General features: G+C 43.5%; 11 protein-coding genes across 11 annotated transcripts; 7 read left to right on the top strand and 4 right to left on the bottom strand. All coding sequences in view use genetic code 12, as the record gives it.

The window, feature by feature from the left end:
- Positions 1-1439: 1439 nt before the first annotated feature.
- PGA38 (Pga38p) lies at positions 1440-2789 on the bottom strand (the record flags this gene model as incomplete). Its single annotated transcript, XM_002614935.2, has 1 exon — positions 1440-2789. The coding sequence occupies one exon, from the start codon at positions 2787-2789 to the stop codon at positions 1440-1442; it is 1350 nt and encodes a 449-aa protein (XP_002614981.2).
- An 801-nt stretch (positions 2790-3590) lies between these two features.
- On the top strand, positions 3591-4724 carry FOB63_004221 (uncharacterized protein; the record flags this gene model as incomplete). The annotated part of the gene is made up of 2 exons (XM_002614936.2): positions 3591-3631; positions 3683-4724. The coding sequence occupies 2 exons, from the start codon at positions 3591-3593 to the stop codon at positions 4722-4724; spliced, it is 1083 nt and encodes a 360-aa protein (XP_002614982.2).
- Positions 4725-5724: 1000 nt separating this feature from the next.
- KdelR (uncharacterized protein) lies at positions 5725-6363 on the top strand (the record flags this gene model as incomplete). The annotated part of the gene is made up of 1 exon (XM_002614937.2): positions 5725-6363. One exon carries the CDS (start codon positions 5725-5727, stop codon positions 6361-6363), a length of 639 nt encoding a protein of 212 aa, XP_002614983.2.
- Positions 6364-6957: 594 nt separating this feature from the next.
- On the bottom strand, positions 6958-7683 carry PRE7 (proteasome core particle subunit beta 6; the record flags this gene model as incomplete). Its single annotated transcript, XM_002614939.2, has 1 exon — positions 6958-7683. One exon carries the CDS (start codon positions 7681-7683, stop codon positions 6958-6960), a length of 726 nt encoding a protein of 241 aa, XP_002614985.1.
- Positions 7684-8442: 759 nt separating this feature from the next.
- Positions 8443-8718, bottom strand: TIM13 (protein translocase subunit; the record flags this gene model as incomplete). Its single annotated transcript, XM_002614940.1, has 1 exon — positions 8443-8718. One exon carries the CDS (start codon positions 8716-8718, stop codon positions 8443-8445), a length of 276 nt encoding a protein of 91 aa, XP_002614986.1.
- Positions 8719-10062: 1344 nt separating this feature from the next.
- Positions 10063-11733, top strand: FOB63_004217 (putative hydrolase; the record flags this gene model as incomplete). The annotated part of the gene is made up of 1 exon (XM_002614941.2): positions 10063-11733. One exon carries the CDS (start codon positions 10063-10065, stop codon positions 11731-11733), a length of 1671 nt encoding a protein of 556 aa, XP_002614987.2.
- Positions 11734-12314: 581 nt separating this feature from the next.
- On the top strand, positions 12315-14579 carry FOB63_004216 (uncharacterized protein; the record flags this gene model as incomplete). Its single annotated transcript, XM_002614942.2, has 2 exons — positions 12315-14326; positions 14405-14579. The coding sequence occupies 2 exons, from the start codon at positions 12315-12317 to the stop codon at positions 14577-14579; spliced, it is 2187 nt and encodes a 728-aa protein (XP_002614988.2).
- A 1312-nt stretch (positions 14580-15891) lies between these two features.
- FOB63_004215 (Dienelactone hydrolase family protein) lies at positions 15892-16602 on the top strand (the record flags this gene model as incomplete). Its single annotated transcript, XM_002614943.2, has 1 exon — positions 15892-16602. The coding sequence occupies one exon, from the start codon at positions 15892-15894 to the stop codon at positions 16600-16602; it is 711 nt and encodes a 236-aa protein (XP_002614989.2).
- A 1500-nt stretch (positions 16603-18102) lies between these two features.
- On the top strand, positions 18103-18822 carry FOB63_004214 (Dienelactone hydrolase family protein; the record flags this gene model as incomplete). Its single annotated transcript, XM_002614944.2, has 1 exon — positions 18103-18822. The coding sequence occupies one exon, from the start codon at positions 18103-18105 to the stop codon at positions 18820-18822; it is 720 nt and encodes a 239-aa protein (XP_002614990.2).
- Positions 18823-19863: 1041 nt separating this feature from the next.
- Positions 19864-20631, top strand: FOB63_004213 (class I SAM-dependent methyltransferase; the record flags this gene model as incomplete). Its single annotated transcript, XM_002614945.2, has 1 exon — positions 19864-20631. The coding sequence occupies one exon, from the start codon at positions 19864-19866 to the stop codon at positions 20629-20631; it is 768 nt and encodes a 255-aa protein (XP_002614991.2).
- Positions 20632-21603: 972 nt separating this feature from the next.
- Positions 21604-23022, bottom strand: FOB63_004212 (uncharacterized protein; the record flags this gene model as incomplete). Its single annotated transcript, XM_002614946.2, has 1 exon — positions 21604-23022. One exon carries the CDS (start codon positions 23020-23022, stop codon positions 21604-21606), a length of 1419 nt encoding a protein of 472 aa, XP_002614992.2.
- Between the last annotated feature and the right edge of the window lie 648 nt (positions 23023-23670).

Raw genomic sequence — 23670 nt, 5'->3', positions numbered from 1 at the left:
GCTATCCGCCCGTTTTGCTGAGTAGAATTCTGTTTGAACTTCAATTTTTTCCTCTTTTACCGATAGTCGTTATTGGTATTACAGGGTAGTATCGGAATCTTATTGAGTTGGACCTGTTTTGAGACTTTTTCGTGTCTCTTTTGGCTTGTCCGTAGTCTAAGCCGACATCTTTTTTCTTCTTTTCCTATGTCTTACTTACTCTGTGCCTCTTCTCTGCTTTTTGTTCGCTATTTTTCGGTTCACTAACAATTCAGGCTGCTTAGGTGAAACATTTACCCAAATCTTTCCCAACTTGCATTCCTCGATTAAGAATTCTTTGGAAAGGGTTCTTTAATTGAATTATTGCGTCAGTTCTCTGCTTTACATCAGACAGAAAGCAATTCCTGTTGGTTTCATGGAACACTGGTAAGTCTTCGTAATACTTCAATCTTTGTATTACAGTTCGTTGGACAAGGTTACGGTACTAGTTTTGCGTCTTAAACTACTCGTAGCTCTGCTTTTCGGTTGCTAGAGGAAAAATAACAGATATTTTTTCCCGGTGTCTTCGAAGGTAATCTGCTCTGTGCTCCAGACGGCACAAGCCTCTTCTTGAAAATTCAAACAAGTGTAAACTTTACTCTTCACGTATTTACCATTTTAATTTCAACATGGAACTCAACATTTGTTTGACTGCCAGCGATAAGTGATGTTCGTAATCACTGCCTTATCCATTCAACAACGCCATTAACCTTGATAATTTTAATTAGCATTGGGCACAAGTTACTCAAAAGACAAAAAATAGAAAAAGGAAAGCCAAAGGTCGCTTCCAACGAGGAGTTAGATTGGTGGCCAATTGCAAAGAGGTGACACCAAATATAAAAGTAGAGAGAACTATCAAGTGTTGGGATTTCAGTGATGAAACGAGAAATTAAAGTTCTTTCATCTGAATAGAGTGTCTCGAACTTTCATGAGCTTCTATGTACTTCTGGTCATCTGCATTGAATTTTACATTTTAATACTTATCCAAGGCACGATTAATTTAATAAACTTTTCTTATAATTTTATTAATTTTATAATTATATATATTGCAAAGCAATACAAGAGGGCAGAATTAAAGAAGCTCCCTTGATTAACAGAATAAGGTCAATTATATGAGAGCTACTGAACCGCAATGAGCAATTGAAAAGCTTTCAGTCAGACCAAACGTTGTAGAACCAGAGAGGAAGGCTGTTTCCTCCACTTATGCATCGCATAAATTGACATGTACTTGCACGTCCAATTCTACCTCTTAGACTTTTCTAAGAGAGAGATTATGAAAGAGGTCCATAGGGCATGCGTCATGACATAGTAGACAAATCAAGTACCATGCTGCTCTAGTCCGAAGAAGAGCAGCCTACAGTCGCCAGATGCAAATTTTGAAATTAATGTACACAAAGAGCATGCTCCAAGAAATAAAGACCCTACAAAAGCATAAGCAAGGCAGGAACGGCACCCAAGGCCACAGGCGCAAAACGGGCCGCGGCACCCTCGTAGGTGGAGATCAAAGCCGACGACGACGGCTGTGGAGCATACGACTGTGTGATGATGTTGTTGGTGATGACATCGACAGTGCTTTCTGGAGCGGCCGAAAGCGTGGTCACAGTGGACTCCTCGCACTTGTTGTCGGCGCACGAAGTGATGGTGATGACTTGGGTGGAGGCCGAAACGGCAGGAGCAGGAGCTGGAGCAGAAGAGACCTCTGGAGCTGGGGCTGGAGCAGAAGAGACCTCTGGAGCTGGAGCTGGCGCAGAAGAAACAACTGGAGCTGGAGCAGAAGACGCCTCGACCTCGCCGGAAAGCGGACAGAAGGTGGTGTACACGCTCTCAACGCCGTTGATGGTGGTAGTCAACGCAGTGACACCAGTGGTGACTGGAGTCTCGGCGCACTTGTTGTCGGCGCAAGAGGTGACGGTGACGACAGTGGTCTGGGCGTTGGTGACGGTGGCAGCAGACTTGGCCTTTTCGGAGGTGGCAGGTGCCGTAGTAGAGGCAGTAGAGGCCTTAGCCTTGGTCTCTGTTGTCTCGGCCCCAGTTGTCTCGGCAGCCTTAGTTTCAGTCGTCTCGGCTCCCGTCAATGGGCAGTAGGTGGTGTAGACGGTCTCGACGCCGTCAACAGTGGCAGTGACAGTGGTGACACCAGTGGTGACGACAGTGGCCGAACACTTGTGGTCCGAGCACGAGGTGACGGTGACAACGGTGCTGTGGATGTTGGTGGCGGTGGCCACTTCGGTGACTTCCGAGTCGGCATCATCGGCGTCCGAGGCAGAGGCGGCAGGAGCGGCAGAAGCGGCAGCAGAAGCAGAGACAGGAGCCTTAGCGGAGACAGCAGCCTTAGCAGAAGCGTCGGCTGTGGCAGTGGCAGTAGCATCAGCAGTGGCACTGGCGTCGTTGTAGATGGACGTTATTGGCACCGCCGTGACGTATGTGGTCAAAATGCCGTCAACAGTGGCCGTCACAGTGGTCAAGACATTGACGTCGGTGGTGGCATAGCATAAATCGTCGGAACAGGTTGTTCTGACCGTGGTGACGGTCTTTTGGTTCGAGACAATGTCTGTTTCGTAGACAACCTGGTCGCTTTCGCTGGAGGCAGCAGTCAAGGACGCTGGCGCAACAGCAGCAGTGGAATCTTCGACAACAGTGGAGCTCAAGGTGATATTGCTGTAACCCGAGAAACAGGTGGACGAAAGAAGCGTGGAGGTGTATGTGGGGAGGTCGGCTGCAACCGAGGTTGCAAGAGCAAGACCAGAAATGGCCAAAGCGAAAGACTTCATTATGATTTTTTTCTTGATGGATTATGGAGCTGAACGGGGACAGGCGAGCATGTTGCATTTAAAGGCGCGTGCATTCTTCTGGCGCTGCTGGAAGCATCGCTCAAGCAGGAAACTTGCATGACAGCGCTGCTGGATCTGCTGCTGGATCTGCTGCCGCATGCGGGTTCCACTCCTGGCTGCTGCCGCGCGCGTAAATTCCAGCCAGCGATTTGGCGGCGTGCGGGCCTAATTCGGAAGCGGTACTGCAGACAGTGCTCCGGCTGCAGCTCCGCGAAGGAAATATTTGACACTAGTCGCCCAATTTAGCCTTCGCCGACAGATCTATAACGCGGCTGCCTGCACCTCGGGATTCACCTCGTATCTTGTCATTTTTGGCTTGTTTGTCGTTTTTGGCTTTCAGCCAGCATGACTTTCCTTGTTGGGATGGGCCTCCCATTTCCAAGTTGAGCCAGCCCAAACTGCTGCTTGCGCAAGCCCGTTCTCCTTCTGCTTTTGCTGGGACCCAAATTTTCTTGCTGCAAGAGCATGGTTGATGAAATCGTGCCACCGAACCGCATATAAGCTCATATTTCTGCATTAGTAGAAAATTTCTCCGGCGCAGTCTTCTCTGCAGCATCTACAAAGTTGATGACATAAAGTTCGTTTTTCTCGACAAAAAACGGCCTCTTATTTTGTGTCTCTTTTGTGCTCACATTTCTTAGTTTATTGTCACAGTTTATCCCACCGCATATTGGCAAAAGAGTTCATGTATTAACGTTTCCGTTGACGCTAGTAGACCTCATGCACGCGGCACCGAATTCCATGGCGTTTGTTCACGGCCGCATCCGGATGCATGCAAGATGGTACGTGTCACGTGCAGTAACATCCTTGAGCACGTGACATCATCATCTTAGTAATTTGGCATCGGATCGAAGCTTCGGATGTAGGGGTGTAGTAGTCTTCTCGAATGTACTGGTGTACTGGTGTGACAATAGCCGAATGTACTGGTGCCTATTCGAATGTACTGGTGCCTACTTATCTTTTCCATCAATGAAACTTCTATTTCTCCTCTGGGCACTTCTCGTGGCGGCTAGCCATCGGGACATTTCTTCCACGCAAGAAATCCTCGAGAAACCGTACACTTTCATCTATTTCCATGCCGACGACTGCCAATTCTGTCAAGCCTTCAATCCAGATTTCGAATACTTGGCATCGCTCTATAATGCAAGCAAAAACCTCCAAATGGTCAGGATCGACGGCAGAAAACACAAAGATCTCGTCCAGCTTTTTGGCGTCACGTCGTTTCCGACACTAAAACTCTACGATGCGAAGGAAAAGCAGATTTTCTCGTACAATAATCCAAGACTGAAGGAAAACATTCGGCGCTTCATCGAGGAGCATTCTGATGCAGTTGCAACCGAAACCAATCTCGAACAGAACGTCCAAGTGGTGGAATCTTTGGCAGACGTCGATGCAGGCTCGAAGCCAGTTCTCTTGGCGTTTGTTTCACGACGCAGTTTGGACTGGAAAGACTACTTCTACCCCAATCACTTTTATCAGCGTGTGGCTCGAGAATTCCCTCAGGTGGATTTCAAGCTCGTGTTCTATGAGAGCGCAGGGCCTGAGGTGATGCAAAAGTACCATGTGAGCAACATTCCGTCTCTTGTTTTCCTAGACACAAACTACATCAAGGTGTTCAACTCGTATTCCACCAATCAGTTGGTGAACCATGTGATTTCTGAAGACGCTTTGCGCCACTTTATGTTGCATGTTCGCGAGGAGGAGCAGGGGAAATCCTTTGCTACTGAGGCCGACTTGGGCGCCTTTGTAGCGGCGATGGACTTTGAAGGGCACATGCAAAGAAAAGGTGGAATGAATGTGATTGACAGCAGGGCTAGAAGAGACATGACGCTTGAGGAGGAGTATGCGGCTCTTCTTGAGGACATAGGATTATAATGGGAAGAAAGACAAGAAGAGACAGAGATAAGGAGAGACAGAGACAAGGAGAGACAGAGACAAGGAACAAAGAGTCAGGAATAATAACAAGGAACAAAGAGTAAGGAATAAGAACGAATAACGAACAAGAAATTGATACAGTGGATGAGAAACTAATGTTGAAAGGTTAATACGACTATTCGTCTGGTTAAGTGGGTGAACGGACGCTTTATATTGCATATACTTCTAAGTTTGCTCAAAAATACTGTCCCAAGGTACGAGGACAAGTTGCCTGGAGAGCTAGAATAGCCAGAATCTCTTGTCAATAGGCTAGTGCCATTGTCGTAATTAATGCATCTTCCCATGTTTGTTCTTGCAAAATGCCAATTATGGCTTGCATCGGGACTGTTTTCTCCACAACATAGATTCCGGTCAACAATTTAACTACAGACTAATAATACAGTAATTGAATTAAATCAAGCAGCTTCATCCCGCTGCATTCTCGTAAAACTGTACTTGAATATCTCCTCTTTTGAGATGGGCCACTTGAGTCTTTATTTCATTGATCGAGTGTTTTTATATCATTGATCAAGTGACTTTATTTCATTGATCAAGCGTCTTTATTTCATTGATCAAGCGTTTGTATTTCATTGATCAAGCGTCTTTATTTCAATGTCTTTATTTTAAGTGTCTTTATTTCAATGTCTTTATTTTAAGTGTCTTTATTTCAAGTGTCTTTATTTCAAGTGTCTTTATTTCAAGTGTCTTTATTTCAATGTCTTTATTTCAATGTCTATTTCAATGTCTTTATTTCAAGTGTCTATTTCAAGTGTCTATTTCAAGTGTCTATTTCAAGTGTCTATTTCAAGTGTCTATTTCTAGTGTCTATTTCTAGTGTCTTTATTTCTGTCTTTCTTTCTGTCTTTTCGTGGCTCTCTTTTCCTTCCTGCCTCCATATATTCCAGATGCGTGTCCATAGTGCGAAATCCAGACACATACAAACCCACTCTTTTCCTCCGCCATGAATATTTTCCGGATCGTGGCCGATCTTGCCCATTTGGCCAGCTCGCTCATTCTATTGTACTCCATCGAAACCAACAAGTCCATCAATGGCTTGTCCTTGAAAACCCAGCTTCTCTACCTTGCGGTTTTCATTTTGCGATACCTAGACTTGTTCACCAGCTATGTTTCGCTTTACAACACGCTCATGAAGCTTTTCTTCCTTCTGTCCTCGGCATACACCGTTTACTTGATGGCAAAGAAGTACCACCGCACCATCCGCGAGGACATAGATACGTTCCCGCTCAAATTCTTGCTTATTCCCGTTTCCATAGTCACGTTGGTTTTCAACCACGCCTACACTTTCCGGGAATTGACGTGGGCCTTTTCCATCTGGTTGGAGGCCGTGGCCATTATCCCACAGTTGTACATGTTGCAAAGAACAGGCTCTGCCGAAAACATCACCACCCATTACATTTTCGCCTTGGGCATTTACAGAGCATTGTACATTCCCAACTGGATCTACCGGTACTTCTTTGAAGGAAGCTTCGACTACGTGGCTGTTTTGGCCGGTATTCTCCAGACCGTTGTCTACTCGGACTTTTTCTACATCTACTACACAAAAGTGATGCACGGCCAGACTTTTGAGTTGCCCGTGTGATTACAAATGCTCTGCCTTGGGATGAATGTATCTGACCATGTGAAAGAACGTAGGCGATTGGCTGTTGAACTTCTTTTGGCGAATCTGGGCATGGTGGATTTGCTGGACAGAATATCATGCGGATTATAGTCTGATTGTATAGCATAGGTGCAACATTATATTCGGCCTAGCAACTGTACTTTAGTGTGATAATTTGTAACTGGTCAAGACCTGATTGGCCCACCTCTATACTATTGTCTTGAGCTGGTGTAAGGTCATAGATTATCCAATATATGTTAGATATTATCGATCTCTGCCGTTTATCTATCGTTTATCTATTTGCTGTTGATCTATCTGTCAACTATCTGTCTCTGCCAGTTCTACTAAGCAAACTTCTACTGTTACATCTGCTCTAACATTCATTTATTGCTCTGCCTCATGCTCCGATAACACCTAGACTATTTGCAATGTGGCGACGCTAGACGTTCGTAGCCCAAACAGCCTTCGCCCGTCTTTGGTCTAGCTGATCTGGTCTAGCTGACCTTCGTCTAGCTCGCTAGATCTTTGCTAGCTGATCTTTGTCTAGCCGATCTTCGGCCTCTCATCCTTTGTTCTCTAGTCCCGTTTCAACGGGTAGTACTCCTTGCGAACGCCGTCCTTGGTGACGATGAAAATCTCCAAGCCGTCACCCACGTAAATGTGGCGTTCTGTCGCCGACGAAAACGCATCCTTCACCAACTGCAACACCTCGTCCAACTTCAAGTAGCGCAACTCCTTCTTTTTCGTGCCGTCGCTGCCCGGCTCGTACTGGTTCTTGAAGTTGACCTGGTTGTCGAGGAACGGCATGATCAACGACGCCGCCGCTCCTCCGGCCCGACACTGTTCTCTTTCGTAGGATCCAACTGGGTCGTACGAGTACACGGCACCTTTGCCTTCCTCGTCCAATCCCGCGATAAGCGTGCTCACGTAGTAAGGGAAGAACCGCTTGCCGTAGAGCAAATGCTGGATGTAGCGGGCGGCACTGCGAATGGTCAACTTCTTGTTGTTGTGGTCGAACTTGTACCACTTGAACGACGAGCGGAACTGGTCAATGAGCGCGGCGCCGTCGGCGGCAAAGCCGTTGGCCGTCATGACGATGTTGTCGCCCACATCGAAGATCTTGGGCTCGTACCGGGAGTCAATGTTGTATCCAGACACGATTCTGGTGTCGCCGGCCAAAACGGCAAAGTCCTCGCCGGCAATGCCAAGAACCGTGCCTCCGTTGTCGGAGTACGGGTTGAATCTGTGCTCGATGGGGACAGAGCTTCTTTCGGCGCTGTATTCGGACGCCACTGTGGTCATATTTGCTGGGGTTGATGATAGTGAGAATCGCCACTTATGTTTGGTGTGCACGTGAGCACGAAAGGCTGAACCCGAACACTAAGGCAATGGAAAAGCAATGTTTATTGAAAGCAAAGTATAGTTGAAAGCAAAGTATAGTTGAAAGCAATGTGAAGATGATAAGCAGACGAATTAAATAGAATTATAAGTTGGACGACAGAAAAGTTGCCTGAAGTCAAGTGAGACGAGGCCTAATGGGCTATGAGCAGGCCATGGGCTATGAGCAGGCCATGGGCTATGGGCAGGCTATGGGTATGGGTAGTCGATCGCTAATCACGATTCTTGATTTATGCCAAACATGATTTTTTCCTGTCATTCGTGGTGTAGTCTCGTTATGGCCTATTGTCCAATGGCATGGCTGATTGTCCTAATTCCATCAAGTCTATTGACACAGTTGACATCCTAGTTCATATGTTCTAAAGTTCATATGCTCTTTTAGAACTACCATCATCCACATCTTTGAACCATCCAAGTAACTTTCCAACCAGTGAGTATTTTTCATCTAAACTATCCATAACAAATTAACCACTTAGACTGTGCATGAGTAGAAAAATAGCGACTACAATCGTTGCAACTAGACCCACAAACATGTTCATTTACTGAATCTGGTTCCCTCGATTGTTACTGGTTCCTTACTTCTAGTCTATGCGTCATGATCTCATTGATCACCATTGACCATTGATCTACTGAAAATCCGCATCGGCTGTATTGCTATTTACATCAAACCTTCTCCTTCTGGATCCGGGCTATATACGTTTTGGAAATGACGTTCCACGATCTCATGTACTTCTCCAAGCATTGGTTGACGCATCCACTTTGCTGGGGCGTGATCTGGTCCTGGGGCTGGAGAATGCACTTGTCGAAACAGTTTTGGGTGATTTTGTTCACCAATTCCGTGGCATTAGCCACGGCCAACTCTTGTTTGATTTGGTCCTGGAGCTGCGTCTTGACATCCTGGGCCAGCAGAGGTGCTGGGTTCGAGCCGAAAAGTGCCATTTCCGTGGAAAGAGAAAAACGCCGGCCTCTGGTATATGTCTTGGGCCGCACACGACCACATACTTACAGTATGGGAATTGAAGTTTGGCTTACTAGAGGCTGTTAAGATTTATATGACAGAGAAGGTGATTATTTTGTGGGTGCATTGGTCGGAGTTGTTGGTTTTGGGTATTTGCACTTTTCGCAGAATCTGCCTTTGTATTTCGAATGTGAGACCTTTAGTTCTGTCTTTCGCAATTATGCTTCAGTAGAACAATAACCAACAGCTCCAGAATTGGTTTGGTCAGAAAACACACAAGAATGGTTTATCGAGTTATATAGTCACTTAAGGCTGCACGCTTATAATTTATTGAGTATTTGTATACATTGGGATTGGACCCTCTAGATCTATTGGAGAGTAGATTCGACAGGACAATAAATATCGACCAGCATCCTAGTCAACCATCTCAGTTAGTTTCAGCAAGTTAAATAAGATTCCATCCAACAGTTAAAAGTCATATTAATGACCTCGATACGCATGCTAATATGGGAGGTCAAATGCCTACCTTCGATCAAATCGTCCATTGGATTTGTCACAAGATATCACTCCAACAATATGTGAACGCCATTACCAGATCCAATAAAACTTTTGAGATTGCATGTTTGAATTTGTGATCTTCATCAAGTTTGAGAGTCCTTTGACTTGAACAATTAAAGTTTCTTCAAAGTCTGTGAACGGGTTTCCATGCTTTATAAGCTCAAGCCAATGCTTACATAAGCAAAGACCAGAGATCGATATAATGGAACAATCGAAAGACGTGAAGTACCACTTAAGATGCTGGAGATTTGGTACTGAGTCCATCAAATAGACATGTTATTAAACTTTTCCAAGATCTAATGAATCTCAATTTTATGAATCTGGATTTGATTGATCTGAACTTGATTGTTGATTTACATTTGAATGTTCACTAAATCTGATTGTTCATTAAATCTGATTGTTCATTAAATTTGACTTCTCAGTAAATCTGATTGTTTATTATATCTGATTGTTCTTACATTTGATTTTGATTAAATTTGACGTCTCCGTCAGAAAATTCTTTTACACGAATTACCCAATTAGCACTTTCGACACCTATGATTCCTTCTTTGTGGATCTATCTTTGTCTTTGCTCAGTAAACCATCTTTCCGTTTCCGAACCACAATGACGACCATGATCGAAAAACATAAAACCTAAACTCTATTGCATTCTGCTTTCCAATCAATTCCGTCCTTCATATCTACATTTTCACGTGCTAATTGCTCTCGCTTATCTCAGACGTGCATACGCCTATATAAACTAGCCACTTTTCCTCCTCTTCTTTACCATGGAAAACAAACACGAGGCTGAAGAAAATGTTCATCTTTTCGTGCTTATTCACGGGCTTTGGGGCAGTCCCAACCATTTGCAAACCGTGGAAAAAGCGGTGGTGAACTCTTTAGCCGAAGTTTCCGAAGAGCGAATTGTCACACTCAAACCTTCGTCGTTCCGGTTCTGGAAAACATACGATGGCATCCCCAGATGTGCTTCGAAGGTGATTGCAGATCTTTTCTATGAGATCGAGACGTTGAAGAAAAACCACAAGAGCAAAGTGTCCAAAATCAGCATCGTTGGATACTCTTTGGGTGGTTTGATATCACGATACATGATTGGCGTGTTGTACGAGTTGGGTTTTTTCGACGAGGTCCAGCCGGTGTTCTTCACCACGTTTGCTACTCCCCACATTGGCGTCCGCTTTTTTAAAAAGGGATTGTTTGACAAAACGGCCAATATCGTTGGGAGATACTTGTTTGGGTCGACGGGACTAGAGCTTTTCTTGGGCGATTCGGCGCATTTGCTAGAGGAAATGGCCACGCCCGGTTCGAGGTACTTCGAAGGCTTGAAATTGTTCGAGATGCGGCTCCTATTGGCCAACATCAAAAACGACCGAAGCGTGGCCTTTTTCACAAGCTACATCACCGAATATTCGCCTTTTGACCAGATGGATTCTATCAATATCAACTACTTGAAGGACTTACCTTCGTCGAAAGTTGGAAGCGCCACCGTATGGCCCAAATTTGTCGATTTGCGCCAATCTCATAGAATCACAGATGTGAAACTGCGCCTGGGAAATAAACAGGAGGCCACCTCTTTTATTAGATCCAACAAACTAGTACGGTGGACGCTTTTGCTTTCAGCTACTGTTGTTCTTCTTCCTGTTTACATCCCGCTAATTATAAGCTTGTCGCTATATGTGTCTGGTTATAGTATGGTGAAGATCCGCTGTCTTTCACCTCTCGACCTTCTGGGCCACTGGGAAGCTGTGAAAGAAGCAGTTTTCCACGGAGGGACCATTGACCTGAAACATGCAGAACAGGGTGAATCCAGAAGACAAGAGAGACTTCATTTGGCCCGCCATGAAAGTTTCAAAGGAGACACCTCAAACTTAACTGAAAACGTGATGGAAAACATGTTGTTGGCTGAAGACAAATTGGCCAACGATCAAACAAATCTCGTTGAGGAGAACGAAGAGGACGAGATTGAAGAGGGAAATAACACGGAAAACGTTGACGATAGAGACTCTGAGGATGATGACAATAATGAAAGCGCAAACGATACAGATACCGCCACATCCAAACAGGAGGAAAGTCCACTTCTTCTGGACAAGGCCGGCCAGCGCAAATCCGTGTTTTCCTCCCTTTTCAAGAAGAAACCTCTTGTCATTCTGACAGCAGAAAATGACAAGGCCATCGAAGAGCATTTGGCCCAACTCAAGTCGTACGTCCCAGAAGAATATCCCTTATTCCTGGAAGATGTGAAGTTGCCCGTTTTGGATACCCAGAAGCGCATGATTGACAATTTGAACTCGTTGGATTGGGTGAAAATTGCCGTGTATCACGACCTGTTCAATGCCCATGACGGAATTGTGGCCCGCAGAGGCGCAAAGACCAATCCAAAAGGAACATGCACAATATACTTATGGGCGTCAATTCTCCGGCAGCACTTGAAGGAGTGTTAGATTGGCATGAGATTTTATAGAAGACGCTTGCAAGTTCTTGATAGAATAACATTGAATTCAAATATATACGTAAAGGTATGGACAAGAGAAATCAAAAAAATTGATGAAAGAGGAAGTTACATACTATAGACATTTCCGAGATCGAATTAAACCTCTTTGAGTCAATGTATTGGACCTTGAATTGGAATTAAATCATAAGCACTCTTTCGATTTGGATCCTCCAATATTAAGCCTTGATAGTTTACCTTAAATTCCAACCCTCGGAAATATAATCTAATGGAGTATAATTCCAAGATTTAATGAGACATGGATATTCAAAGCGAGGTTGATGCAGTATGGTCTATCTACTATATTCTGGTCGAATATGCCACACACAGTAGATAATGTACAATACCAGATCTTTTTGATAATATCCAGATTATTTTTATAATATCCAGATTATTTTTATAATATCCGCTCTGGCTTTGGGCCAGAAACTTGTATTGGATCTTTTCCTTCATTGTTTCTGGTTCTCCATTCTTAATATTGCGCACTATCAAGATGCACTCTGATAGCAACTATAGAGAAGTTGTTCTTTTCCAATGATACCCTTTTCTTCTTCAGGGGCCAAAGCTCTTGTACGAGAAATTGGCAGGTGCCGAAATCAGCCTGTGCTTCGCCATTTCTCTTCTTTTCCCGCCGTCTACAGAAGCCAATTCTCCAAATACGCAACGGCTGAATTCCACAACGAAAAACGGCACAACGGGCATAATTCCGAAAACAAACGCTCTTTTTTCGAATCTTTCCCGCCATTGGGCTCCACAAGCATTGGGATTTCTTCGGGAGTGGTCCTTTTCTGGCAATGGGATCAGCTCTCGAACGATTCTGATCCCTCCTTCCACAGTCTAAAGCCTGTGGAAACAGCAGAAACGTACGAGATGGGCCTTTATCTAGCATCGCTCAAGGAGGAGGACGAGCTTTTCCAAGAGCACAGACAGCGTAAGTTGCGTGACGGGCCATGGTACTCGCGAATCTTCTATCGCATCAAGTTTGCTCTTGAAGACTATGTGATTGACCCGAGCATCACGTTCGTGCGCTTTTTGGAGCTCGCTGCTATCATATTCCCGTTGATTTTCTCGTCTCCCATCTGCTGGCTCGGACGGAAAAACCATAAGGGCGACGGAAATGCTCGTTTCGGCGCTCGTCTTTGGTATCGCTACTTGAGATGGTCAGCCGAAGTCGCAGGCCCTTCGTTCATCAAATTGGGCCAGTGGGCCGCTTCCAGAACAGACATTTTCCCTAAGGAGCTCTGCGAAGAGTTGTCACACTTGCATTCGAACGCTAAGGCCCACTCTTTCCACCAGACAAAAAAGATTCTCAGCGCCAGTTTCGGGATGCCGTTTGAGGAGATTTTCGACGAGTTCAACAAGAAACCTTTGGGCGTCGGAGCTATTGCGCAGGTGTATTTAGCCAAGTTGTCGGACAAAGCCATCCAAAGGGCAAAGACGGAGAACGAATTAAAAGTCCAGCTTAGCTTGAACCTGGATGCGCCTGAACATGTGCAATTCTGGGAAAATGTTGTGGTTACTCAGCTGGCCAGTCTGGTTAACTCGGGTCAAGAAGTCGCTATCAAAGTTTTACATCCACATGTCGAGGTCAAGGTGCTCCGAGATTTGAAAATCATGTCCTTCTTTGCCAACATGATCGATATTATTCCTACTATGGAGTGGCTTTCACTTCCACAAGAAGTGGAACAGTTTTCCATTTTGATGCGGCTCCAGCTTGATTTGAGAATAGAAGCACTAAATTTGGCCAAGTTCCGTCACAATTTCCGCAAGAGACTCGATATTCATTTCCCCAAACCGTTTTTGAACTTCAGCTCCAAAGACGTCTTGGTTGAAGAATATGTCAAGGCGATCCCCATGAGCCGAATGCTTTCGTTAAAGGATAACTTTGGGAAAAACTTGCTGAAGGAAATCAGTGACAAAGGTCTTGACTCGTTTTTGCAAATGTTACTTTTGGACAACTTTGTGCATGCTGATTTACACCCTGGCAACATGCTTGTTAGATTTTACAAGAACGAGTTGTTTAAGCACGAGAAAGAGTACAAGATTGTCAAATCGAGCAATGAACAGGAAACAAATCGAATCACAGAGGAGCTACTTGCTTTGGGAAATGACGATGCTGCCTGGTATCAGAGATTAGAACAGCTTTACGAACATGGTTATCATGCCGAGATCTGCTTTTTGGATGTAGGCTTGGTGACCGAACTCAATCAAACAGACCGGTACAACTTCATTGATTTGTTCAAGGCACTTTCGGAATTCGACGGTTACAGAGCCGGTGAATTGATGGTGGAAAGATCCAGAACACCTCTGACTGTGGTGAATAAAGAGATTTTCGCTTTGAAAGTGGAAAAATTGGTTGACCGTATGAAACAGAGAACATTCACTTTGGGAAATGTCAGCATAGGAGATCTTTTGGACCAGGTTTTGGGAATGGTGCGTACGCACCACGTTCGAATGGAAGGAGACTTCATTACCGTGATCGTGGCAATTCTTCTTTTAGAAGGCATTGGAAGACAGCTTGATCCAGAATTGGACTTGTTTGCAAGGTTCGTATACGCACTTTTGTGGGGATTTCCCACAGAGCAGATGGTGGGGCTTAATTTTGCATGATACTAACAACAAAGCTCTTTGCCTGTGTTGAGAAAGTTGGGCGCTCTGAAGGAGGGGAGAGACATTCTTCGCGATGAAGATTCGTTGAATATGATTAAGGTGTGGTTGGCTCTTGAAGTGAGACAGCTTATCCATGCTTCAGTGCAAGACGTATGTATTTCTTTTTCCTTGATCCGGGACAAGTACTAACCTTCAGATTCATGCTTTGGTGAAAGCAGATATGCTCAGTCCAAACGTGTAAAGAAACGTTGCATGCATTTTGTCATGGGTGCAAAATGAAATTATGAGATGTTTGCCAGGATACGGGGCGGATTTTATCTAGGCCTACTCTCGAGGATATTAGAGTGAATCTTTGTGTAGACTCTATTAGGGTACCAGAGTACTAACACGATAGAGAACCATCCGGAAACGTCAGGATAACAAGTAGATTATGGTTGACCCACGCCAGCGTGTCTCAGTTTCTTGACGAGAACCATGGAGCCATGTCTTCGCTGGGATACTGAGAGAAAGAAATATAAGGGACGAAAAGACAATAGCTTCGAAAACCGATTATATCTACAGAGACCATACTTGATGATAGAGTTCTAAGGTCACGAAAACGCAAGAAAATGATCCAGTCACCCCTACAATTTCATCAAAAGTCGAGCGAGTTTCGAGAAGCGGCATTTTAAGCTTGCAGTTGCTGTACATCTATGGTGGAGAACGTATTTGGAAACAGTGAGCAGCTTTCAATACAGCACCATTAGGAAAAACCATAGTCTTCGAAAACCGGTCTTAAAAGAATACTGGAGGTGTTAAGATTGCGTCGCATGGTGCTGAATAAGAATAGAGGGTCTAGTATTTGTTAGATAATGTGAACCTATTTATTATTCCTCTAAATCTGGCAGACCGGGGAATATGCCGGCGGATCAAAGAAACCTGTGATTACTCTGTAGTTTTTCTATAGTTCTAGAGTTTTTTCAAGAAATCCAAATGATTTACATAAGGTATTTGATGATGGCCCAAAATTCCATAGTCAGTTATGCCCAAGTGGTCAGAATCATGTGAAAAGTACCACAAGATCTGGCCCGTCACTGGAAAAAATCAGAATTGTACAATACTTCGTCTAGAAAATAGAAAATTTAAAAAAATAAAAATAACTGCTCCGATCCAATGAATTGATAGAAGCTTAAAGTCGCACAAGAAATACAACGTCGTTCTTCCATGTTCTGTCTCCACAGTTAAAAAAGCGCACGTCAAACTCCGCTGTATGCAGCACCCACATAATGACAGTCTTCAGTCAAACAAAGTTCGATACATCGGCAATAGCTTTATATACTCACCCTGAGTACCCAGACCCATTCAATAGTCGGAAACTGCCAAAAACAAAAACAAAAACGAACAGTTCAGGATAAATGACAGCTATGCCACCGCTCCTGCACATAGTACGTTTGCCTCCCCCGGACATATATAAGTGAGGCTTCTCGCCAATTCAGACAAGCGAAAACTATAAACTCACACAATGGCATCCAATCCTCCCGGAAAATGTTGCACTCTTTCTAGCTTCCATGAAGGAACCTCAAAAGGCAAGCACGTGCCTTTCTGCGGCTTGGAAACTTACGTGACTGGCGAAGATTCGGACAGAACCGTGGTCATTTTGACCGATATCTATGGCTCCAAATACAACAATGTGTTGTTGGTTGCGGACGAAATTGCCAAATGCGGATACAAGGTTTACATTCCCGACATTTTGAAGGGCGATCCTGTCGACGGCAGCGTCAGCTTGGACAAGTGGCTTCCCAACCACACAAACGAGATTACCAAGCCAATTGTCGACGACTTTTTGGCAGCTTTCAGAAAGGAGGTCAACCCCAAGTTTTTGGGTGTGATTGGCTACTGCTTTGGCGCCAAGTATGCCATTCAGCAGATCTCTGCGTCGGGCCATGCTGATGCTGCGGCTGTTGCCCACCCATCGTTTGTTTCGATCGAGGAAGTGGCAGAAATCAAAAAACCCATCATTATTTCTGCTGCGGAGGAGGACAGCATCTTCCCACCAGAGTTGAGACATCAAACCGAAGCGAAGTTGGCCGAAATCGGTGCTAGATACCAGATTGACTTGTTTTCTGGTGTTTCCCACGGTTTTGCCGTTAGAGGCGACATTCTGAACCCAGTTGTCAAGTATGCCAAGGAAAAGGCTTTGGCAGACCAACTCCAATTCTTTGCTTTGTTTTAGATATAGATTGGCCTGTTTTGTGAAATATATGATATGGTGTTTGACAATATGCTCAAGTGTCCACACAGACTAGATAAACGTTCAATAGTTCCATATCCATCAATCATGAAGTAAAAATCGTGACAAACAACTCAATTGTGTCAAATTCTGTCATTTAGTGAACGATAAATTGTGTTCCCTTTTGAGCAACTTCTATTGTTGAAGTTGGCAACTTCATTTATTCTAGTTGATGCGTCAACCAAGATAATGAATCCATAAAATGACTGTATCAGAAGAATAAGATTGTTGAAGCTCACATTTATCAACACTAAAATAATCCGCCTTGAACTGTGATATTGACCTTTTTTTGTGAGTCTAGAATTTGACCGAATCTATAAGTGATTGAAATAATCAATTATAAGGACTTATCTTTCTGTGTTGATTTCCATTCAAACCTTCCTAATGAATGTTTCAATATATACCGTGTTGATCGAGAAGTGACGGATTCACAATTTGAGTAGCGAAATAAAACTGTCGGTAAGATAATCTGTGTCCTAAATACCCGATAGAGAAATACAGAGTCCATTGTAGATGTATGAAAGTCTCAGCATTCTATTTGACCGAAGGTTTTTATTAATCTCTGTTCTTCATTTGACAACGTGCGTACACTTAGGTTTGGATAGACAAATTAAATGTGTGTTCTCCGACAAATAACAACGCATACCCAATACTTCAAGACGGATTTAATGATCAAAACGTACTTGCAAAGACCGAAAGATCTCGATTCGAGAACCCGAGAAACGGTTAGATTCACATTTATCGGGAAAATATCGGTTTTTCCGTCTCATCTTGCATAGAAGTCGGACCTAACCGTTTGGTTTGACAGTTCCACGGAGCAATGGTAAATAGGAAGATGTTAATCGAACCAATTTGGCAACTTCTGGAATAGCAGAGGTGGACAGAGCTACGTGCTTTTAATTCTGCCGCATTCATGGTAATTTGTGCTCCAGACTCGAAGATTTGGACAAAGCTGTTGGGAAAACTGACAAATAAAACTGCTGACACGTGAGAATATTGTAAAATTGCTGTTCCGTCTCGGATATCAATGTAACGTGAGTAAAATGTGAAATTGGGTCTGGACAAGTGTGTGATTCGGTCATAGCTTATATCCGAGTTGGATCTATCTTCCACGAGATTGCGACGCGGAAAATTCGGTTTTTTCCGCGCGGAGATATCTTTGCTCCACTTCTCCCATCCCACGATGGCGGTCTTCTTGTTTCGAAAAGTCCAGCTTTTCTCTGGATCAAGGGAAAACACCCTATTAGGCCCAAATCCTGACCGCGAAAGCCACAGATTCGAAAAAAAACGACATCATAATGTATCTTCTTTGCAGAGAGAGAACTGACATATGCGGGTCCTGCACCAATAATGCAAGGGCCATCGACATGCATTTGCCAATAATATATAAAGCCATTCATCTCTGGCCATGGAAACAGACATTCAAAAACCAATTACTCAAACATGGCCTCTAAAGCTCCTGCCAAATGCTGCATCACTGCTAGTTTCCACGAAGGAACCCCAAAGGGAAAACACGTTCCTCTCTGCGGATTGGACACTTATGTTTCTGGAGATGCTTCTGATCGGGTCATTGTGATCTTTACTGATGTCTTTGGCCACAAGCTTAACAACACTTTGTTGATTGCCGATGAAATGGCCAAGTCTGGCTACAAAGTTTTGATTCCAGACATTTTGAACAACGATCCATTTGATGCCAATGCTGATTTGCTGGCCTTGGGAGCGTGGATCCCAAAGCACACGAACGAAATCATCAAGCCCCAGGTGGATGCGTATATGGAAGCTTTGAAGAAGGAATTGAAGCCAAAGTTCATCGGAGTTATCGGCTACTGTTTTGGCGCTCCTTTTGCTGCTCAACAGATTTCTGCTTCAGGATATGCCGATGCCGGTGCCATTGCCCATCCTTCTCGTGTGTCAATGGAGGAGGTTGCTGCCATCAAGAAGCCAATCATCATCTCTGCTGCAGAAGTGGACCCAGTTTTCCCAGTCGAGTTGAGACACGAGACCGAAAAGAAATTGACCGAAATTGGTGCTAGATATCAAATCGACTTGTTTTCGGGAGTTTCCCACGGCTATGCTGTCAGAGGTGATATTCTGGACCCAGTAGTGAAGTACGCCAAGGAAAAGACTTTGATTGACCAGATCATGTTTTTCGATTTGTTTTGATAGGTCTGTTCCACGAACTCTTTGATTTATTTTAGTACTATGCTGATGTTTGAATATACTAGATAAATTAGTTGTCAGTAAACAGAATGATGATAGGAACACAAGTAATATCTTCAGTCTTAGTCATTTCTTTGTACGAATGAGTGCTACAAAGTCGTGTAGTGCCTTATACTATAAAGCGATTACGAATTGACTAGAAATGGGAAGAATATGTACTATAAATATTTTGGAAACCGAAGATGTGGTTATGTCTTTGAAGAGTCCCGAATACAGAGAAAAATGTGAATAGAAATCACTATACGTATTATTTTAGACTATCCACTAAGAAGTATCTTTTGCAAAATGTAGTTGAAGAACTATATAGGTTACATACTGGAGACATGAGCATACTAAAGTACAAGAGTCTTAAACTGGATCATAGAGATTTACAAAGAAAACAGCTCAAACAGAATGTGATACTATTCGAGAATCAACTACACAAATTCAATAGTCGAGCTTATGTTGACTCTACAAACCCCCCTTGTCATTTTTGGAAGCTCACATGTATTCCAACGGTAGTCATAGCACCTTATATGAATGTAAAGCGCACGAAAGCTAATGTGATTGTGATAATGTGTACAGATATCTAAAGACTATGAGATAATCGGCCTATCGCCGATGGACCATAGTAAACTACTACCTTACACGTCAAGCCACAATATAAAACGAGAAACCTCGGCCATTATGGATCCGCATATGATACATTCGATCTGTCACTGGTCCACCTCTCTGCAGATAGTAGACGGAGATACAGACGGACATACTTCAGACGGAAGAATCACCAGATGGAATCTACACAAAACAGATGGAGACGATTAGGCGGAAAAATCACGGCAGAAATAATATAGCAAGCTCGACCTCAAAGTCGAACCGCCTATTAAAAAATCATTTATGTTGAAAGAATAGAGGCAAGATCAAACTACAGGGTCCGAGTCCCGAAGAACGCTCATAACCATCTATCATTATAAAGATGCCCGTTCCCCACTTTTAACCTGACCAGTTATGTCAGACCAAGCATATTACAGCAAGGGATTCTCCAAAGTGATATCCGACACACACGCATGGCGGAATGTGGAGAATTATGTTCCTTACATTATTCCTTATCTCAACAAAAGCCAAAAGTTGCTTGACGTTGGATGTGGTCCAGGCACAATTCTGAAGGACTTGGGGAACTACGTGCTGGAAGTGATCGGAATTGAGCCCACGGCCGAATTGATTGAACTCTCGAAGGCCCAGGACAACTTGCCTGAAAACGTCCGTTTCCAAATTGGTCTGGTTTACGAGATCCCATTTGAAGACAATTCCTTTGATGTTGTTCATGCACTGCAAGTGATTGTGCATCTTGAAGATCCAGTCAAGGCCTTACGGGAGATGTTGCGTGTGTGCAAAAAGGACGGCTATGTTTGTGTGAAAGACGGAGACTTGGCTTCGACTGTGATTTACCCTGAAAAGTATGCGGAAATCATGTTGAATGCCATATCACACAGACCCACTACGCTGATGGTAGGCGGAAGACTGTTGAAGGAAAAAGCGTTAAAGGCTGGCTATTTGCCGGACAAAATTACCATGTCTGGCAAGGTCCAGTACCTCAGCAGCGCCCAAGAGAAAAAGAAAAGGTATGACATGATGCTTCCACGGATGTTACAAAGTTACGAGGTGACAGAGCACAAATACGACAAAAAGACCGTATTGGATACGATTGAAAAGTGGGTCAATGACGATGCTGGGGTGTTGATTTCTGTCAGTGGAGAATTAGTTTACCGGAAATGAGTTACGTTGTGCCAAAATGAATGACTTATGAGCCACAAATGGATGAAATCGACAAAATTTAAGATAATGTAGATTGATAGTTCTTTGGAGCTATCTTAAACCATTACAAAGAAGAAGGGTAGGAGGAAGATGTAAGCACAATCTTTGGAAGGAGCTGTTTTGTCTGCTAAACTTTCAGGCGTTGGACAAATTCCATGCGTGATTCAAACCTATTATCAGCCGATAGAGGACAGGAAACACAAAATAAGATCATTGGATTGTACTTATACTTTTCTGTTAATATTTTGGAAGAGTTCAGGTGGAAAATAGCATTTCTGCTGCAACCTCAACCATAGAATACAATATGAAGTATAATTATCTCCCAACTACTTATCCACTTCAGTGAATTTTGGCATATAAGACTAGTTAATCAAAAACAAGATAGAGGTCTTTTAGGACTTCAATTTGCTTACTTTAAACTGAAACAATGGAAACGGGTTGACGGGGTATCTGTAACCGTTATCTTTCGTACAATATTATCTTTTGTTGGAAATGATAAGTAAAACCACACATTGTCGAATTTGGGTTGAGATGGATCGAAGTAGATTATGCAAAGATTATCTCAAAGGGAAAAAAAGATTATCTCGAAGAGAAATCTTATGACTGTACTCAAAGATTTGCCTTGATTATTCGGTCTTTGGTGAGAATAGGAACAATGGCCACTTTCGCAGTCAGTATCCATATACGAGATCCAAAGTTCTACAGTCACTATGCATTGATTGAATTCACAAATAGCAGCCAGACACACTTTCCAGGACTATGAAATGACAAAAAATAATGTTGAACGTTCACATTTTAAGAATTGGGGTAAACCTCGTAGCTGAGATTCGCCGGTGTCACGAAGTGGTAAAATACAGGTAGGTTGATTTGGATCGAAACTAGTAGGTAGAGTATCTTGAAAATAGAGAACAATCAATTTACCCGAAACCTTCTTTAAAGGATTGGAAGGGCACTGAGTAATAAGGCAAGAAAAGAAAGTCCGGCTGCTTTCTGATAGTTTCCTCCTGCACTAGAAGAGGAACTTGTTGAGCTGCTGGTTGATTCTGCAGATCCCGTGGGAGCGAAAGTAACAGAACCAGTGGAGTCCGACGTTACTGAGTCAGTTATTGAATCAGTTGTTAAGTCAATTGAGTCAGTTGAGTCAGTTGAGTCAGTTGAGTCAGAGGTTGACTTGGTCGAATATGCTGTTCTTCGAGACTGTGATGACCTGGTAGAACTGATATCAAAGTGGTCGCCCGTATACATGGAGTATGTTGGATGGAGTGATGTTGTCACATAAGCTCGACCACTTCGAGTCACAGTTTTCTCTTTCAATGAAGAATAGCGGAAGTACTTTGCCGGACTGGCCAGAGGAATGCCCGTTGAGATGTTTTGGATCGTTTCTGGTTTGGATTCGGAAACATTACGAGCAAAAGCGATTTCCTCGTTGTCGTAATCCACCACGACGTACTTATCATAGAAAAGTGACCAGCCGACTTGGTATGCCTCGGAATATGTGTCATCAATAATGAGATAGCATGTAGTAGATGCGTTAGAGGAATTGCGTTGCCCAATGAGATACGGCACTGGTACCCGAAACTCTTCTCCGCTGAAATAGAATGAAATGTACTCACTCAGATTCTTTGCCAGGCAAGGTAAAAAGCCATCATAATCCATGTCATAATTTTTACGAAAGTGGTCGTACAATGGCTCAGTGTACTGGTATGGTAACTGCCACAACTGATCCGTCATCTGCACTGGGATTGGGTTGTAAACCAGAAAATTTGTGCCTGAAATTCCGTCCATGAGCAATGTTGGATGAATTAATCCACCACTATCCTGAGAGGCTTCACTATAATGCTTGAACTTCACCAATGGCTGCTCGTATTTGCCGTGGTCAACTTGGCCGAATAAGATATCCGTGGCATTATGGACGGAATACGAAAACGACCTAGTGTCAATGTAGCCAGAATCGAATAAGGAATCTAAAACAGAAACTTTCAGATTCGTTGAAATAATACTCTCGTTACCCAGAAGGCAGAGTCCGGCTAGGATGTAATATGGATTGGTTGCACGTGGGTCAACAGAAAAGTTTTCGAGTTGGAATCCGTTGAGCCACGCCGGATCTTCTCCAAACTGAGACCCGTTCACAGTCACATTCACATAAGTATCGTTGCCTTTTGGCATTTCCATGGCCGGCCTAGTGACGTTTTCGCCTTCATTCGTAAACATATACGGGGGAATTTCAAAGACATCGGTGTCCAAACTGCCGTAAGTCGGGATATACTTTGCAGGTGAACCAAAGGCAAAGCCTCTTTTCTCCACCTGAGAATCATCTCGTCTATGCAACGAAGAGTCTACACTCTCGCGCATATTATTTGGTTGGCCAAAGATGACCGTAACCCAAAAAAAGAAAGCTGGGAGCATCAGTAAGCAGAATATCAATTAAGGAGTGAAAGGTAGGATTGAACGTAAGGATTTAGTAAGAAATAAAATTACTTAACCAGCCAACACATCTCTCTTTATTAGTTCGCACGGCTGGTTTCGCTATCGCATAGTCCATGCATAAATGCTTATTTAGGAGCAATCTTTGTTCTACACGTGCATGCTAAGAAAAATGCTACTATGGTCATGAAAACTGAATTACGAGAAAGATGGAGGAAGTAGAATTGTAAATAAGTTACAGAGAGAGAAGTATTCAAGTCACCGACAAGGCAGAACCGTTGAGTGAAAGCTCTTTTCAATGGAGTCCAGGAAAAAGCCCTTATAATTTAGTTGAAGATTTTAAGGGGAACATACATATGGCCTGAGTTCGAAGGACGAGGCTGGCATGTGATGAACTTCCCCTCAGAAATTGAAAGAACAACTTTTAGAAGAAGAATCATACGCGAGAACAAAAATCGAAAATACGAGAAATGACGTAAATGCACAATCACGTTTCTTATCTACATCTTTGTTCTATGCATGCAAATGATTGTTTGAAACACTCATATACGAGGAAAAGCATGCTTAACTAGGCCA

This window comes from Clavispora lusitaniae, assembly GCF_014636115.1.
Source record: "Clavispora lusitaniae strain FDAARGOS_655 chromosome Unknown tig00000187_pilon, whole genome shotgun sequence".
In the NCBI taxonomy this organism is placed as follows: Eukaryota; Fungi; Ascomycota; class Pichiomycetes; order Serinales; family Metschnikowiaceae; genus Clavispora; species Clavispora lusitaniae.
Note: the sequence above shows the minus strand (reverse complement) of the source record. Positions and strands in the feature narration are given on the sequence as shown.